Here is a 15,762-nt window from a genome sequence, read left to right on the forward strand (position 1 = left end):
AAATAAAGAAAATCACTAGCTGGGTTGTAAACATTTAATAATTTATCTTATAGCTTGCAATGCAATAATCGCTTATGATCCCACTTCAACAATTGTTTAGAATTCTACTTCAAATGATTCTTTGGATCAAAGGATCGATACCTACACGCAGTTATTTTATTCTCCATTCTTGCATGTTCTTTTAAATGAAGGCTTTCGTGCTTTTCACCAGTCTATTTCCTTCTGCCATCTAATAGTAACTTTTATAACTGCTTTTATAAATAGAGGGAAATAAGACAAACAAAAACAGTTCTAAAGAAATCCTAAAAGGGCTCATTGCAAGCTATAAGATTTAGGCATGTGAATCATTCACATTAGTAAGTTGAGTTTTAGCGAGCAATTTCAATTAAATTGTGCAAGTACAATAATAAAATGATTTTATGCTGTCAGCAATAGATGACTGAAAGCTTTCCAGCAACAAATCAGGTTGCAATTGCAGTTGTCAGCACATTATATAACATATTATTTTTGAAAAAACAAGGTATTTCAGATATGTTCATAGGTTCTGCATGCTCATTTAATAAGAAACTTACTCTGAAGAGAGGAAGTCACTTATCACATTTGGCCAGACATGAGAGACTATATTAAGATGTGAACATTTAAAGTACAAATCATCCACTAGTTTTCAGTGAGATTATTTTTGAAATGAGCAGAGTTTGACAAGAGGAACATTCTCAAATATGTGTGCGGGGAAAAAAGTCAAATAAGCATTTAAATCCTGTCCTTGAATACTGGTAACAGAGCATGGTCAAGACTCTTAACAAGATTCTCATAACGGCTTTCTATATATAAAAAAANTCCTTAGATGCAGATGACAGGAAGCGACCAGTTTAATGAAATTAACCAGATACCAGAGTGTCCCTTCATTGCTTACAAGGCAATACGTGGGGCACAAAAGCGAGTGTCATTATTAGTTAACTAAAAACATATTTCCTAAAAGTGAAATTAGACAACGTGTAGAAACATTTATTAAACTGCACTTTTTACAAGATCACTAGAGGCTGGGATGAAGTAAGCCCTTCGGTCCATTTGATCTCGATCATCCTTCCTGAATACCTAACCTACTACGTTCTCCCTTCACAACACAAAGCTTTTTTTTTTTAAAAACAAAACAAAATGAGTCCAACATCCTGGCCTTAACCAAACTTCCTGATAAGTCATATTCTAGTCATTAATTATCTCCTGGCAAAATTAAATATTTTTTATCTTGATATTGTTCTTCGAAATCTTAAACCTAAATCTTGTTCTGCAGTTTTGGTCCATTTGAAAATATTGCTCAAGGTTTTGCATTCCCATTTAAAATCACATACATTTCGATAAGCTTCCCTCTGGGCAACAACTTTCAAAACTGAAGAGCTCCAGCTTACTTAATTACTGCTCATACTTATACCTCTAACCCTGGAGATAATCCTTGCTACTCTCCTTGGAACTGCATCTGGGCCTCAGAAGTGCCTTAATTTTTAAGAGGCTCCCAAATGACTCAGATGAAAGATTCAAATTAATAAATAGGACAAAACACATGGCAGCATTGGGGACCACAGCACTAATCTCAGAGTCCTAGGGTTGATCTGACATTATCTGTACTTTCCCTTTTGACTACAGAAAACCAGAACATTAACCATTTTGAGAGTCATACAGCAGCTATATGAAGCTTTTAAAAGAGTGATTTTGAACACGACAATGAAGACATGCCACAAAGGTTTATAATTCTGGGCAGAAGCAGATTCTGCAGGGAAATAAAATGCAACCAGAACTGTCTACTGACCCCACTATCTACAACAGCAATGTCTCACTAACATCACAAAAACTACTAAGGAGCTTACTATTATATTTCAAAGCACGCCGCTGATACTAGATACATTCCCAAAACATTAGAACAGAACTGAAATGCATTAGTTGTTGCAATGTAGGGAACACTCCACCACATACAGATGTACATCAGATTGGTGTGCTAATGCTTCATTCACAGCGCAAGTATAACATAGCAGTATCTTTCAGACCTCACTAGAATTGTATCTTAATATATAGTAAAGGAACTTACTATTAGATTTTTTAAACCAAACTTTATTAAGTATCTTTAGGCTATTGGGTTATAAATTAATATTCATAAACAAAGCAAGCGCATACAATAAGCTAAAGCCTCTGCTTCCAGTAGTGTTGGGACATTAACAACACTTATTTGAGAGGCAAGGTGGTTTGCCAAGAGTGTATTTACTTTATTAGTGAGGCATGCAATAATACTTTGTTGGTCATGCATGTTTGAAGTGCTACCCAAGAAATATCCCAATGCCTGTGATTAACTCTAATACCAGGAGAATGCTAACCTTTATGTACTTGATGAACATCTGAAGCAAAAGAAAGGAAGAAAAGATGTCAGTAAGAGAGTAGTAACAGTCTAGAGAGATTACTGCATGCCACAAGCTCACACAGTAGAATTACTGTATTCTCAAATTCAAGTACAACTTCCCTCCAAGTATCGTGGTCTATAAAGAAAAAAATGTCAAAACACGTGTCTAGACAATATTTATATTACATGTAATATCCAAGAATTAAAGAACAGCATGCAAACATGACTAAACAATAATTATAACAAATTTAGAACTGCAGAAACCTGGCTGGAGCAGAGAGAATCTTAGTTTACAAAATTCATATCAAGAGCCCTGTTTAAGCTTTGCACAAGCATAATTCAGTTTTTTTGTTGAGGACTTTAAAGAATTTTTCAGCCATAAATACACTATACTGTCTAAATTTCTTTGACAGCAAAGGCAAACCAGAGGTCTCAAACCCGGTAACAGTTTATTTCTGCATTTTCACACATAAACTTAATAAACCTTTCACTAGTTTATCTGTTCACATTAAGAATAATCTGCTCTTCCAAAAAATAGACTTTGAACTAAAGGTTGTAAGTTCAAACTTCAGATGAAACTCAAGCCATTGCCTCACTGAAAGCAGCATCACTGAGTTGCTTGGGGAAGTACTATGGAGCAGAGTTCTCCAATCTGTTCATGGGAGCACAAAAAGGTAATGCAGTGCCAATCCACTCCACAGAAATACTTCCTGTAAGCTATTCAAGCCCTCATTAATAGTGAGGCTTCCAATGTCAGAATACAATTTTAGGAGAAGGGAAACGGAAAAATAAACATGAAATAATTCACAATTACAATTAAAAATACATAATGTTAACAGGATCACAGTGCATAAAGTATATTATCTGGCAGACATTCAAATGTTAATGAACAATGGGCATATAAGAATCGTTTTAAGCACTACCATAAACTGCTGTATTGCAGTACTATACTGGTGTATCAAATAGCGTGTTTAAAGCTTTTTCAAAAATAGCAAGCGATTTTAAATGAGTGAGCTCCCTCTGCTGGAAGTTATGGACTGAAATGCACAAACACCATGTGTTGTCAAATTTGCAGTAGACAGTTTAAAACAAAATGTGCATCAACTATGGAGTCTAAGCATTATCATCAGTGATATATTTGGTTGTACTTGTAGCAAACCTTCATCCACCAATTTTAGTTACAGTGATAATTCCCCAGATATGTAGTTAAGATTGTTGCGCAAGTGCTGTAATGAAAGGCTATATAACTCCTATTAAAATTGCTGTGTTAAAGTTCCCCCAGTATTAAGATACAATATCAACAATTGTGAGGAAGGCAACAGTAGTGAGTGTGGCCCAATTTATCTTGTGCCAGGGAGGAATATAGCACCTTATCACATCATGAAGACTTTTAAAGCGCTTCACAGGATTTCAATGTAAAGTGTAGTTAATGATGGTGTATTTGTAGGCAAACAGCGAATTTGCACACAATTTTGAAGCGAATGACCAACTTTATATGGCCTGGGAGAAATTCCTTTCTTTTTGAGTTAGTGCCATTGGATTTTATTGTCCACCTGAACAGGTAGATTGGATCTCAGTTCAACATCTCATCCTAAATAAGGCACCTTCAACAATGCAGCACTCCCCAACATCGCATTGGAATGTCAGCTCAAAGTCTAAATATGGGGTTTGAACCCCACAAACTTTTGATTCAGATGCAAGAGTGCTAACATCCTAGATAAGCTGGCATATCTACAATGGTCAATGCCAACACTCAGCATCTAGGTTCACCAATAAAAACAAAGGGTTCAATGAGGTACTGGAGGGTGATCAGCAAATACGGAACTATCCAAGAATTAGATCCTTCAAGGAAAGGAGGGGAGGATTAAATGGCTTCAGAGCTATGAGACAACAATGTGCATTTTAAAATTAAGCATTTAGCTCTCGAATCCTGTAAAATATTTTGGTTTAAAATATTAATGGTAACTAAATTGAAGTCACTAGTTCAAATAAGGTAATGAGTAAATTGGGCATATTAAATGTTTTTAAATATATGCATTATACACTGAGTAACTTTACTGTGAATTATTAATTCAATAACATTTGAACATCCCATTTATAAGTTAAATAGTCTGAGTGAAGCAAACAAATCTGAAGTATCAAAAGTACACTAACACCATGAGCTTGTTCTTAAGCCACAGGGGTAGTCTTATGTCACTCAGTATTTAAAGTGTTTTCAAGTTTCAAAACATACAGCTTTTACCTTGACATACTTGGCATACATCTGTTCATCTAAAGGAAAGCTTTGCACAGTTCTCTCATCTCTAGCATGGAATGTGCCCAATTTAACCCATTTATTGGTGGGATACCTGCAAAGTTTTAACAAAAGTAGCAGTTGTTATAATGTGGTATACATTTGGAAAATTAAGTTTCAAATTAATGTGAATGGTCCATATTTAAAACTGCAATTTAGATCATGACATAAAAAAAACACAACACACCTGTCACTGATAGAAACCAGGAAGTCTTTTGGTGTAGAGGAAAATAATTCAAAGTTTGCAATGTCAAGTTGCCGGACTTGAATAGGCTCACATAGCTCAATTACAAACCTGCGAAAAGGAAAGCCATATTCAGGCATAATGTATGCAATGAGAATTTTAAAGGCAGCTCTTAACATCCTTTTTGATTTTGTTTTATTGGAAGTTGTTTATTCAATCCACCAGAGCAGACAAATTCTTTGGATGCAAAGTGTGATATTTTAAGTTTTTTTAAAAAAAGCATTATTGAGCATTTCTCCCTTGTATAAAAATATTTGCAACTCACCAAATCTTGGCACTGCAGGGGTTTAACATATACAAATCCATATTTTCCATTAGAATTGCCGAATTGCTCTGCAAGGCAAAATTGTAGGATTTAAGAACTCCGTTTTGTGTTTAGACATAGATATACAACACTTAATGACTTTTCATTGCAAAGTTACACCTCAAGGGAACTGATGAATTGAATGGTTAATAAATATATTAACAACTCACCAATCTGTTATACAAGAGATTTTTTGTGCCATTCAGATAAGAGCCATCAGAATTGAGAATGGAACACTTTTTTTGGTATTCAATATTTGCATTAAAAATACTCCCTATACTACCCACATGCCATGTACTTCAGCATGACCCCCCACCCACTGCCTTTTTTTAAAAAAATGTCTTGGTGAAATGTTTTGTTTTCAGTCGTAAGTTAAAGGTTTCAGTTCCACTTCTCCTGAATGCTCACCTTTGTAGATACAAGCCCAAAATTCAGAAAACATTGAAGACTAATATATCCATACATTGATTAGATATAATTAAAATATATTAATGGAACTGAATAAACAAAACAATCAATACACACTTAATGTTTTAAACACTAATTTTGACAAGTAGAGTAAAAACACAGCCCATTTCGAACCTTTGCTTCTGGATTAGCAGCCAAAATTTTTGCTCCACATTCCACTGAAGCATAGTTATTAAAGTTCTTCTGCACTTTCTTCACAGAATGTTGTCCACCACTCGTAGTATGCTTTGACTGGCCTATAAAAGGATAAAATCAATAACACCAAAACAACTCATCTTTTAGACTGATCCTTAAATTCTTGCTTTCTACATTAATGCCTGATGTCAAAAGCACTTACATCACTGAGCATATCTTTAGAGCAAGATTTTCAGATCCCTCCCAAGCGGAGTCAAAATTTTCCCCTCTGTGGGCAGCAAAAGTCCCATGGTAATGTGTCGCACTTGGTTCTTATTAGGTATTGTTATAATCAGCACTAAATGGCATTCCCACTCAGAGGCTAGAAGATGGTTTGTATGAGAGAAGAATTTTAAAAATTCACAGGTGCAGCAGGAGTGCTTTTAGAAGTTGGCTAAAAATAAGCAGCAGCTTTACTCCACAACCAACCATACTACAGCAAACTCTGGAGTGCTGCAATACAGACACTGTTCCTGAAATGGGAAAACATTTAAATTCCGTTCTGATGACCAACAAAAGTCATGATACCCACCCTTATCCCAAAGCAATGATACCCACCCTTAAGTTAGTTAAGTAAATTTTTTTGAAAATATTCTCTTAGGAACTTAGGACCATGCAATTCAACTTTCATCTTAATTAGTGAGTTCAAAATTGATACTGTACTCTAATATAATTCATCACCATTCCAAGTCACTGACTAAGGTTATCCTCAAATATACATCCTCAAATGCTTACTTTTCTCTTTCTCTTCTTCCATGACTTTCTTCTTCCATTCATCAAATGAAGGAATGTCTCCCGAATCCTTAGAAGGAATCACAGATGAAGAGTCCCCAACATCTGCAGTTTTTGAAACTGTAGTGTCCTATGCAATCCAAAAGGTAAATATATGAAATTCATAGTCCACTAAAGCTCATATGCACATCTATCATGTTTAAGCACTCCACATGAAGAGCGCTTTATAAATGCAAGTTCTTGTATGTTTAAATTGTACAAAAATGTCATACTCAAGATTTGGATAAGTTTTTAAAGTTGAAATCATAATTATGAATCACATTTTGCATCATTTAAATAACAGCAATATTGTGGTAAAGGGGATGGAGACATTAACATAATGATACAGCATTTCGTAATTAATGAAAAGGCACTGAAATACCCTTTACAGCTAAATCTACTTTAGTGTATTGTACAAAATGCTGTAGGCATTTGTATAATATTCCGAAGTGGATTTACAAATTCTGGGATTAAAACTGTAAGATTCACAAAATAATTTGCAAATAAAGAATCCTATGGGTGTCCAGATGCATCTCAAGACAACCCTCCAGAATGCCAATCTAGATTCAGTTTTCATGAATACTGCTTAGAAGCAGAGTTCCAAAGGGCCAACATGAGACACATCTAGACAATTGCATGATAAACTATTTACAAATTTAATCAGTGCTTACCTCTGTGTTCTCCTCGTTCTCCAAGTCCTGTGAATCATTAGAAGTGTTCTCTAGTGCTTCATTCAGATTACCAGCATCAGGCAAGAACATTTTCCGAGTCTCAGAAAGATCAAATTCGGAATCGGTCTCAGATGCTTTTTCTTTGCCATACGAAGAGGTGCTCTTACCATCAATATGCTCCTCTGGACTAAAAGTAAAAGTAGTTTCCTAAATTTCTTATTCTGCTGCCATAACGGTTTACAGCCAAGCTAACATTTTCTCTTGGAATATCAGATGGTTTTACTCATGAGAGAAGCAAGCAGAGCGTGCGAGTGGCCAGATACTGCAGATCCAGCTTAGCAGAGAAAACTTTACCTTCTGTGAAGCCTTAAGAACCTCATTCATTACTCACCTCTCAGGCAGAATAATAAAGGAGGGGGACTCGGTTTGAGGAATAGCCTCAGTTTTCCCTCCAGCATCACAGTCAGCTTCTGACTGCTCATATTTTAATACAGGAATATCATCACTGGAATTTTCTATTGCACTACAGAAAAGAAACAATGACACTGCTTAACTTATTTATCTCAAGAGAAACCCCTTCCAACCCACTGAGCACATTAACAAGGAAACCCGGACTTGTATATTCACACAAATGCAAAACTAAATGCAAAATGTTACTAATATTCGCTTTCATTCTGATTGCTTCTCATATTTCTACAAAAATACATCATTAAATGTATTAACCAAACTCACCACAGTGGAGACACTGATGTGTCCAACCTTTGAGAAGAACTCTCTTGTCATTTTAATTAATGAACAGGAGTCTGAAGGCAGAGAACTGGATGACATTTTGCATTGTTCTCAGTTATTTAAATTAGTGAGATACAAATCTGGTCTGAGAACTCAAGAGCTCCTAAAACCTATACATTATGAAATTGAATACACATATTCCAAAACACCAGTAAAACCATAGGGATGTCTGATCAGTTTCTGTGATCAGGTTCCTTTGTGGATCCACACCTTTCTGATATTTCATATTACTTCACAACCATTAGTCATGGACTTCAGGAAAATGGCTAGGAAATGCAATTAATTATATTTAAATAAGTCTCATATATTGAGGGATTTGTCAGTAACATCCAAGATGTAATGTAAGCATTTTCCCCATTATGTGCAAAGTGGTATGTTATTGATGCATGCTTTTATAGACAACTTCTCTTTTATGAGAACGACACCTTGAATGCAAATTACCATCTCAAAACACTTGAAGAATGACTAAACAGAGAACGCAAGATCTAAAGGTGAGGACCACTCAAGGTTGATGATGGATTTTTTAGAAGGCACAGGAAAATACACAATAAGGTTACCTGTGCTGTGAGAATGGAGAGCTGTCTGAGGTAGATGAACTGGAAATGTTATCAGTACTAGTAGCAACACTGGAAGGAGGATCTTCCAGGCCAATGGAAGCCTCTAGACCAGGATCAGGAAAGCTGGACTGCTCAGAATTCACATGCTGCTTAAATAATAACAAATAGTCAAAATTATTTAACTACATAAATATTTAATGAAAAACAAACTGCTGTTGAAAAATACCTTGTGATGTTTTCCTCAGTACTTGTAAACACGTAATACCAGTGTTTTACTAAGAAAACCACATTTAAAAACATTGTATACTGCTACCTTGCAATTTAGACATCACTGAAAATTACAAAACTGACACAAAGTGTAGTTCACAAATTAGAAAACGGGTCATTAATGCACTTGGAATCAGTCTCAGTTGACTGTGATCATGAGCAGATCCTGGATCCTGGATAAAGAGGCTCAGCAACAATATCCCATTTCCACCCCAAGTGAAACAGCTTAGCCCAAAGAGGTACCAATGGACAACTAGTACCAATGGGAAAGAGGTGCCAGTTCATCCACTGAAGCTACTACTCTAATCCTAATTCCCTGATCTTTTCTCAAGCCACTTTGAATAAATATTTGAAAAATTATATAATTCTCCTAGATTTCATTATTTCAGTCTCAATAGCAACTTGTGGCAAAGCATTCTATGTTCTAGTAAACCCCTGCCTGAAAATATTTCTTCTAACCTCCCCATAACTCTTCCAATGAGAATTCTGAGCATATCTTCTGATCACTAATTAAGCAAGCAGCAGCAATAATCTTTCACCATTCTCTCAAAATGTGTTGGGAATTTTGAAAGCTTCTATTGGATACTCTGTTATCATTAGCTATGCAAACGCAACTTCAATATCCCTTATCCCCAGTGCATCATGAACTTTCCATGGCTGTGATAGCTATTCTGTAATGGAGCAGCCAGAACTGCATTCAGTAATATAACTGCAAACTAACATCTTGTTAAAGTATGAATTTAATTTATATAATTAATATAATTTAAGAATAGTTCAAGAATGCAATCACGGTTCTACAGTCTTACCTTTTGGTCAACTTTTGTATTGTCTTCTAATAATGGATCGGCAAATTGACTGCTAACATCTGGAGATTTGACATCTGTAGACTCGGTCCCCACATCTTGTTTGGGCTAGATAATGTAATTGTGACTTGTTTAATGTAATAATGTAAGCTTCAAGTATACACTTGGGTAGAAATATCTTCTGTATTTAAACATCACGTTTAACTAATTTTAGAAACCATACATGAACTGTAAACATGATGCAGATAGGAAGACTGCATCAACAAGAATCTGTCAGTTACCATGACTGCCTGTAAAATTTAGTAATGCTGTACACATGAAGTCATATGCAAAATTACGCACTGACTTTTTGAATGAGGAACAAGGAACAGTACTAGACGACAAATATTCAACTTACATCCCAACCCTCTGCAACCAACAAGTTGGTGTTCTAATCTACAGCATCTTGCTGCCATTTCAAAATTCTCCTCAGTTAATTCCTCTCCTAAACAGAATACCATAGGAGGGAATCATTCCAATCCTTGCAGTAACTGGTTACTTGAGAAAAAGATTGGACCATACTGCAATTAGTTATTACATGCACTCAGGCTATAAAAGTGGACAATTAACACTTTTGATTGTATGTTCACTTACAATTTTTTTTATATACACTGCCCTGCTCTTTCCCTCACCTGCCCGACGTTTCATATCACTGACAATGCAGTCAGCACCTTAGTTGCTTACTTTAATGTAAGTCTTACCTTTTCTTCAAAGCTATCATCTGGTACAACATTTGCTGCAGTAGAGGAACTTTCCTGTTGCCCAGTACAAAATACGTGCCTACTAGGGCACCTGTAAAAGAAAAAAAACATGAAAATTGTATTGTTTAAGAGGCAAAACTAGAACAGAAAAAAAACTTATGGCACAAGGCAGAAAATCAGTGGTAATTGAAACCCAGTTGAGCAATCACACTGTACAAATTATCTAATATTAATATTCACAAATACTATTCAGAATTTTTTTTAAATCTGAGTTTGGGATCTAAATGCTTTGCATACAGATACATTGACTTCAATGTTGTGCAATATCACCAAAGTACAAGTATTCTTTACAAATGAGTTAATGCTTAAAACCAGTAAGGCTGTTAACATCAAATTATGGGAGCGTGTTTCCTCCTGCGCCTTGAAAGAAGGATCACTTGAAATATTAACTTAAAAATATTCCTCACCATTTGCAAACTGTACTGCACCAAGTTTTGTTGACAAGATGAATACCATGATAAAATGTGTAGAGCATAGTTGAATTGGTCAAACAAATGTTGTTGACTGTGTAAATACCAAGCTCTCCAGTAATCACACAGATGTCTTACTGCACACTGTGACAACACATTTTAAACATTTACTTACACCAATACTATATACAAGCAGCTTTTGGAGCTATTTGAACTATACAAATAAAGACATTTGTTCAAGATATACTGTAAAGACAAACTGACAGCACTTCAGAAACAAAGTCTATCTACGTTTGTGATCTGTTAAAGATAGTTGATTCTTGTACTCTATGCAAGCAAAATGTGTTGGGGGGAGAAGGAAAATACTAATAATTGATCCACTAAGGTAAATGGGAGAACTCAGCAAAAATTACAGGTGATTTGTAAATTTATTTTTTTTGTATGAAATGATTTTAAGATTAAAATCCAGTCTGAAGTAGTACAATAAATGAAACCATGAATTGGTCTCAAGATGGTACCAGTATATAAACTGCACATGAAACTAGAATTAATAGAATCTATTGACTATTTTGCTGTGTGAGATACTGGAATCCCTAATATTGTGGAGATTAACCTTATTTCAAAGAATGAAGAATTTAAAGCAATCAATGTAAAATTATGCAGGAAACTATTTCAATCCATGACTGTTTGTGGGACACTGCTGAGCGCAATTGGCTGCCGCGTTTTGCCCACAAATATATAGTCAATTCACTTTACAGTATATTTTGTGAAGCGCTTTGAGATATCTAGAAGACATGAAAAGCGCTATATCAAATGCAAGGTTTATTACTATAACTAAACACAAAAACTCATTTCAAACCTGCAGATGACCAAGTAATATAACCTCTTCACTTAGTTTAAAACCAACAATTTACAGATTGGATGCCGGAACACATGGTGTTCAGTTACATTTTTTAACAGTATGTTCAATGGTAATAGTTACAAATCAGAATTTTAAAAAAATTCCAAAGACTTACATCTCTTCCTTTCTTCTATTATATATGACAGTATCCTGCAACGTGCAGGAGCCTATTGTCACTTCAAAGTAAATTACACAGTTCAACTGTAACATTAAATCATTTGATGTGGAATTAGGAGCCAGCTGATTGACATTTACCAAAAAGAAAATGGGTCCCTTTGACACTTAAACAATGAATTCTACATATACTCTTGTGCAGAACACCATGGATTGAACCATCACAAAGCTGAAAAGGCATTGCTAAAATGCATAAGCTTCACTCCTGGGATTATCAAATATCTTACCCACATGTCATGAAACACACTTCAGCTTTTTGTTAAAGGATAAAAGCAGCCAACACTGCATTCTTGACATCTGAGGCAATAATCAGGAATGCATTCAATGTTGCGGGATACATCAAAACCACCACAATGGGCACCCACAATGGTGCAAAGTTACACTAGCTGGGCATTTAAGATAGGCTACTACTGTAGTACCTCAAAAAGCATCTGTAAGATTAACTGTGACAAAAAAGAACAGCTCAGTAACAATAGATTAAGCACTACCAGACATGCTGTTGGAACAGACAGGCAACAAAGGATTATCACACAAAACCAATGGCAGCTATTAAGCTGACTATGAAAGTTTTGACATTCCTAAATAATGGAAAGTTTATTTTGGAATATGATTACTCAGCAATATTAGCTGAGATTTCACTATGCACCCACCCCCCCCCCCCCCCACCCCCGAACATAGAGAATAAAATGAAATACGTTTTACACTGTCTGGCTGAAATGTGGTCATCCGATATGATGTGTGCACAGAGCATGACATTTGAAATGCTAGAAGGAGAAATACAGAATGTAAAAGTACCCGCTTTCACTTCACCTGATTCACTATTTACAGGGACAGAAGTGGTTTGAGTTTCAGGTTACTCACAGAATAATCTGTAGCTGTTTACTCCATGTTACTGTAATAGGCAGTGTAGCTTTTAAAACAAATGTCATTTCATTAACTCAAAGTAGTTCAACACAACACAAATAACCCATAAAAGATGTTATCACTGTGTTAAAAGGAAATGCAAGTTTTTGTGTAATTTTTCCAATAGCATTTTCTTGAATTCTCTCAAGAATCTATGCTCAGATCTATCCAATTGTTCCATCTCACCTTAACAGCCACACCCTAATCAAACTCTACATATCAACTCCTGCAAGATTCCACTAGTTCCTCATCTCCAGATGTATTGATTTCAAGATCCTCACCTACAAATCCCTTCTCACCCTAGCACCTACCTACCTCTCTGCTCCCTTCGCCAGACACAGGCCTGCTGTGTATCCCCTGATCCCTCGATCAGTGGCTGTGTCTTGAGTCACAGTACCTCTCACCTCAAGAACTCCCTGGCCTCCATCTTATCGATTCACACCCCTCCACCAATTTTTAAATTCCTCCTGAAGACCATGCCTGTGGACACCTCCTTCCTCAGTTGGTGTATAACCCTGTCACTGCGCAATGCTCCAAGAACCTATTTTGAGTGAAGAGTGCTATATAAATGCAAGTTGTTGTTGATGTCAGCCTAAGCAATTGACTAGTTGTATACTCTCTGCAAAACTTAAGCTAGGCAGTGGTAATTGAGATTGCTTATATGAAAAATTGAAGGCGTGCTAAGTTTGCAGAACTACTACTCTGCTTGAAATTTCCCCAGCAGCACAATATTTGAATTTGCCTATAAATGGAGAAGTAAAGAGTATCCTGGTTTAACACATGCCTCTTTTCAGTTAGCAGATAGTTTTGTGGATTTCATGACCTCCAACAGAAACATGATGCAGACCACAGAATACACCCAAATTTCCATATGTGACTGCAATGCAATTCTTACACTTGGTATAGTGCCTTTCATGTGGGCAGAATCTCTCGAAGAGATTCACAGGATTTTTCTGTAAGAGTGAATTTGTGTTCTTGTGAGTAATGTGACAATGTGTGCATAGAGCAATATCCCACAAACAGTCATTAAGTCAATTCACCAATTTTATTGGGGAATTGCCAGCCAGGACACCAGAAGGAGCCGTTTCTGAATAATGCCATTGGAACTTTAATGTCCACCTGAACAGGCAGATGGGACCTCAGTTTTTAACAGCTCATTTGAAAAACAGCACCTTCAACAATCAAGCACACCCCCAGCACTGCATTAGTGTCAGCCAAGAATATAGGAGTTAAGTCCCAACGTGGGGTTTGAACTAACAACCTTCTGATTAAGAAGCAAGCGCCCTACAAGAGTCAAACTGACACAATACATATTGGAGAAGGAAACAAATCAAACAGACAATACATACAAAGTAATGAATGCTCAAACACTAAATTATAAATCTAAGACAAAAAGTCAATATCCTATTCATCACAAAGTGAACTTTAGTTCAGAAATGCCACAATAGACCCAAGGTTAGATCACAACAGTTCTGTGAACCTTTAAGGATTCATAAAGATCAGCCACTTTCTTATCTTTATTCTTAGTGTTTCAATGTCCTCATACAATAGGTAACCTTATTTTGAGTTAAATTATTGCATTGAAAATCATTTTCAGATCTTTAATGACTTTAAAATAATGTTCTGTACATGTTTAATTTTCTGTGAGGATCTCCAAAATCCCCAATGAATGTAATGGAGAGTGATATAAACCTAGTTTCCTGCTCAACATGGCATAATTTCTGGAACCCATTTCACTTTGCTTCCATGAACAAGGCATTAATGAGACACGTTTAAATTACTTTAATAAATACATTTTGTGCATGCAATAAACACAGAAACTGCAGTCAAGTGCCAGTTTTGTGCATCTGTATAGTAAATAATAATTACACTATTTATATCAGCAATTGCTCCATTATTTAATTACAAAAAGCTGGTACAATATCAGTTTTACATTTAAGCTTATATGCTTCCCAACTTAATGATATGCAGTGTTACCTAATTCAATAATTTATGGTTTAAAATAGTTCGTTTAAACTGAGTTTATTTTTTAACCCAGTTATAACAGTATTTGCAGTGACATGATAATACACAAAAAATGTAGCATCAAGAGAGAAAACTAGTTGTAGATTGATTTGGGTGCAACTGAAACGTTAAACAAGGAAAACAGTGTGAAGGCACCTTGATTAGCTCAGCTGATGTTGCCAAGGCTTCACACCAGTTGTGCTATGCCACGTTTGAAAAGCATTTTTATGGTTCAAAATTTCTAGGTAGTCTGGATCACTTCTGCATTGTTAATGATTACAGGCAACAGAACACTCAGCACCTTCTCAAAATAAAAAAAATTTCACTGCGATAGTATAATCATTGTTTTCTTTTGTAATCTCCTCTCTGCTTTGCTACCAATTTGCTATTTGGAAATAAATCAATAAAGACTAATATTTCATCATAAAAACTTCAACCCATCAAATAGATGGAATAAAATAAACTCACCCTTCAGCTCCCTACTGACTAAAGTCTGTCAAATAGGGGAGCTTCCACATGACTCAATAATTACACAACATATTACACTTAGTTAGAGATCAAAAAGGTGCCAGGTTCAATTACTGGTCTGGGTTGAGGCTGTCAATTTCAATCACAGAGGTAGTGAGCACTCCAACTGGCCTCAAGTTTCACTGAGATAGTAAAGGGGGTTCGGTGGGTTTAGCTGTGACATTCCAGGTTTGAACACAAGCATTTTCACTGTGTAGGCCTCGCACATGAACAAATTGGTGCTTGTTATCATGGGGTTGCTTTGAAACTACACCCCAACATGAGTCACCACTTCCAGGGGAGAAGGAGGAAGAGATAGATCTATACATTCCATAT

General features: G+C 35.9%; 1 protein-coding gene across 5 annotated transcripts in view; it reads right to left on the reverse strand.

Moving 5' to 3' along the window:
• suco (SUN domain containing ossification factor) overlaps positions 1–15,762 on the reverse strand; it is a 43,916-nt gene that overhangs the window by 17,430 nt on the left and 10,724 nt on the right. For 2 of the 5 annotated variants that reach the window (XM_007895613.2, XM_007895617.2), the window contains exons 2-12: positions 10,468–10,558; positions 9,731–9,835; positions 8,658–8,806; positions 7,703–7,834; positions 7,312–7,498; positions 6,605–6,731; positions 5,810–5,931; positions 5,189–5,256; positions 4,867–4,974; positions 4,629–4,734; positions 2,364–2,384 (exon numbers count right to left, since the gene is read on the reverse strand). In XM_007895613.2, the coding sequence (XP_007893804.2) occupies positions 2,364–2,384; positions 4,629–4,734; positions 4,867–4,974; positions 5,189–5,256; positions 5,810–5,931; positions 6,605–6,731; positions 7,312–7,498; positions 7,703–7,834; positions 8,658–8,806; positions 9,731–9,835; positions 10,468–10,558 (1,216 nt within the window). The remainder of the gene's footprint in view (positions 1–2,363; positions 2,385–4,628; positions 4,735–4,866; positions 4,975–5,188; positions 5,257–5,809; positions 5,932–6,604; positions 6,732–7,311; positions 7,499–7,702; positions 7,835–8,657; positions 8,807–9,730; positions 9,836–10,467; positions 10,559–15,762) is intronic. The other 3 variants (XM_007895614.2, XM_007895616.2, XM_007895615.2) reach the window with 3 other exon arrangements.

This window comes from Callorhinchus milii, unplaced genomic scaffold (assembly GCF_018977255.1).
Source record: "Callorhinchus milii isolate IMCB2004 unplaced genomic scaffold, IMCB_Cmil_1.0 Scaffold5, whole genome shotgun sequence".
Lineage (NCBI taxonomy): Eukaryota > Metazoa > Chordata > Chondrichthyes > Chimaeriformes > Callorhinchidae > Callorhinchus > Callorhinchus milii.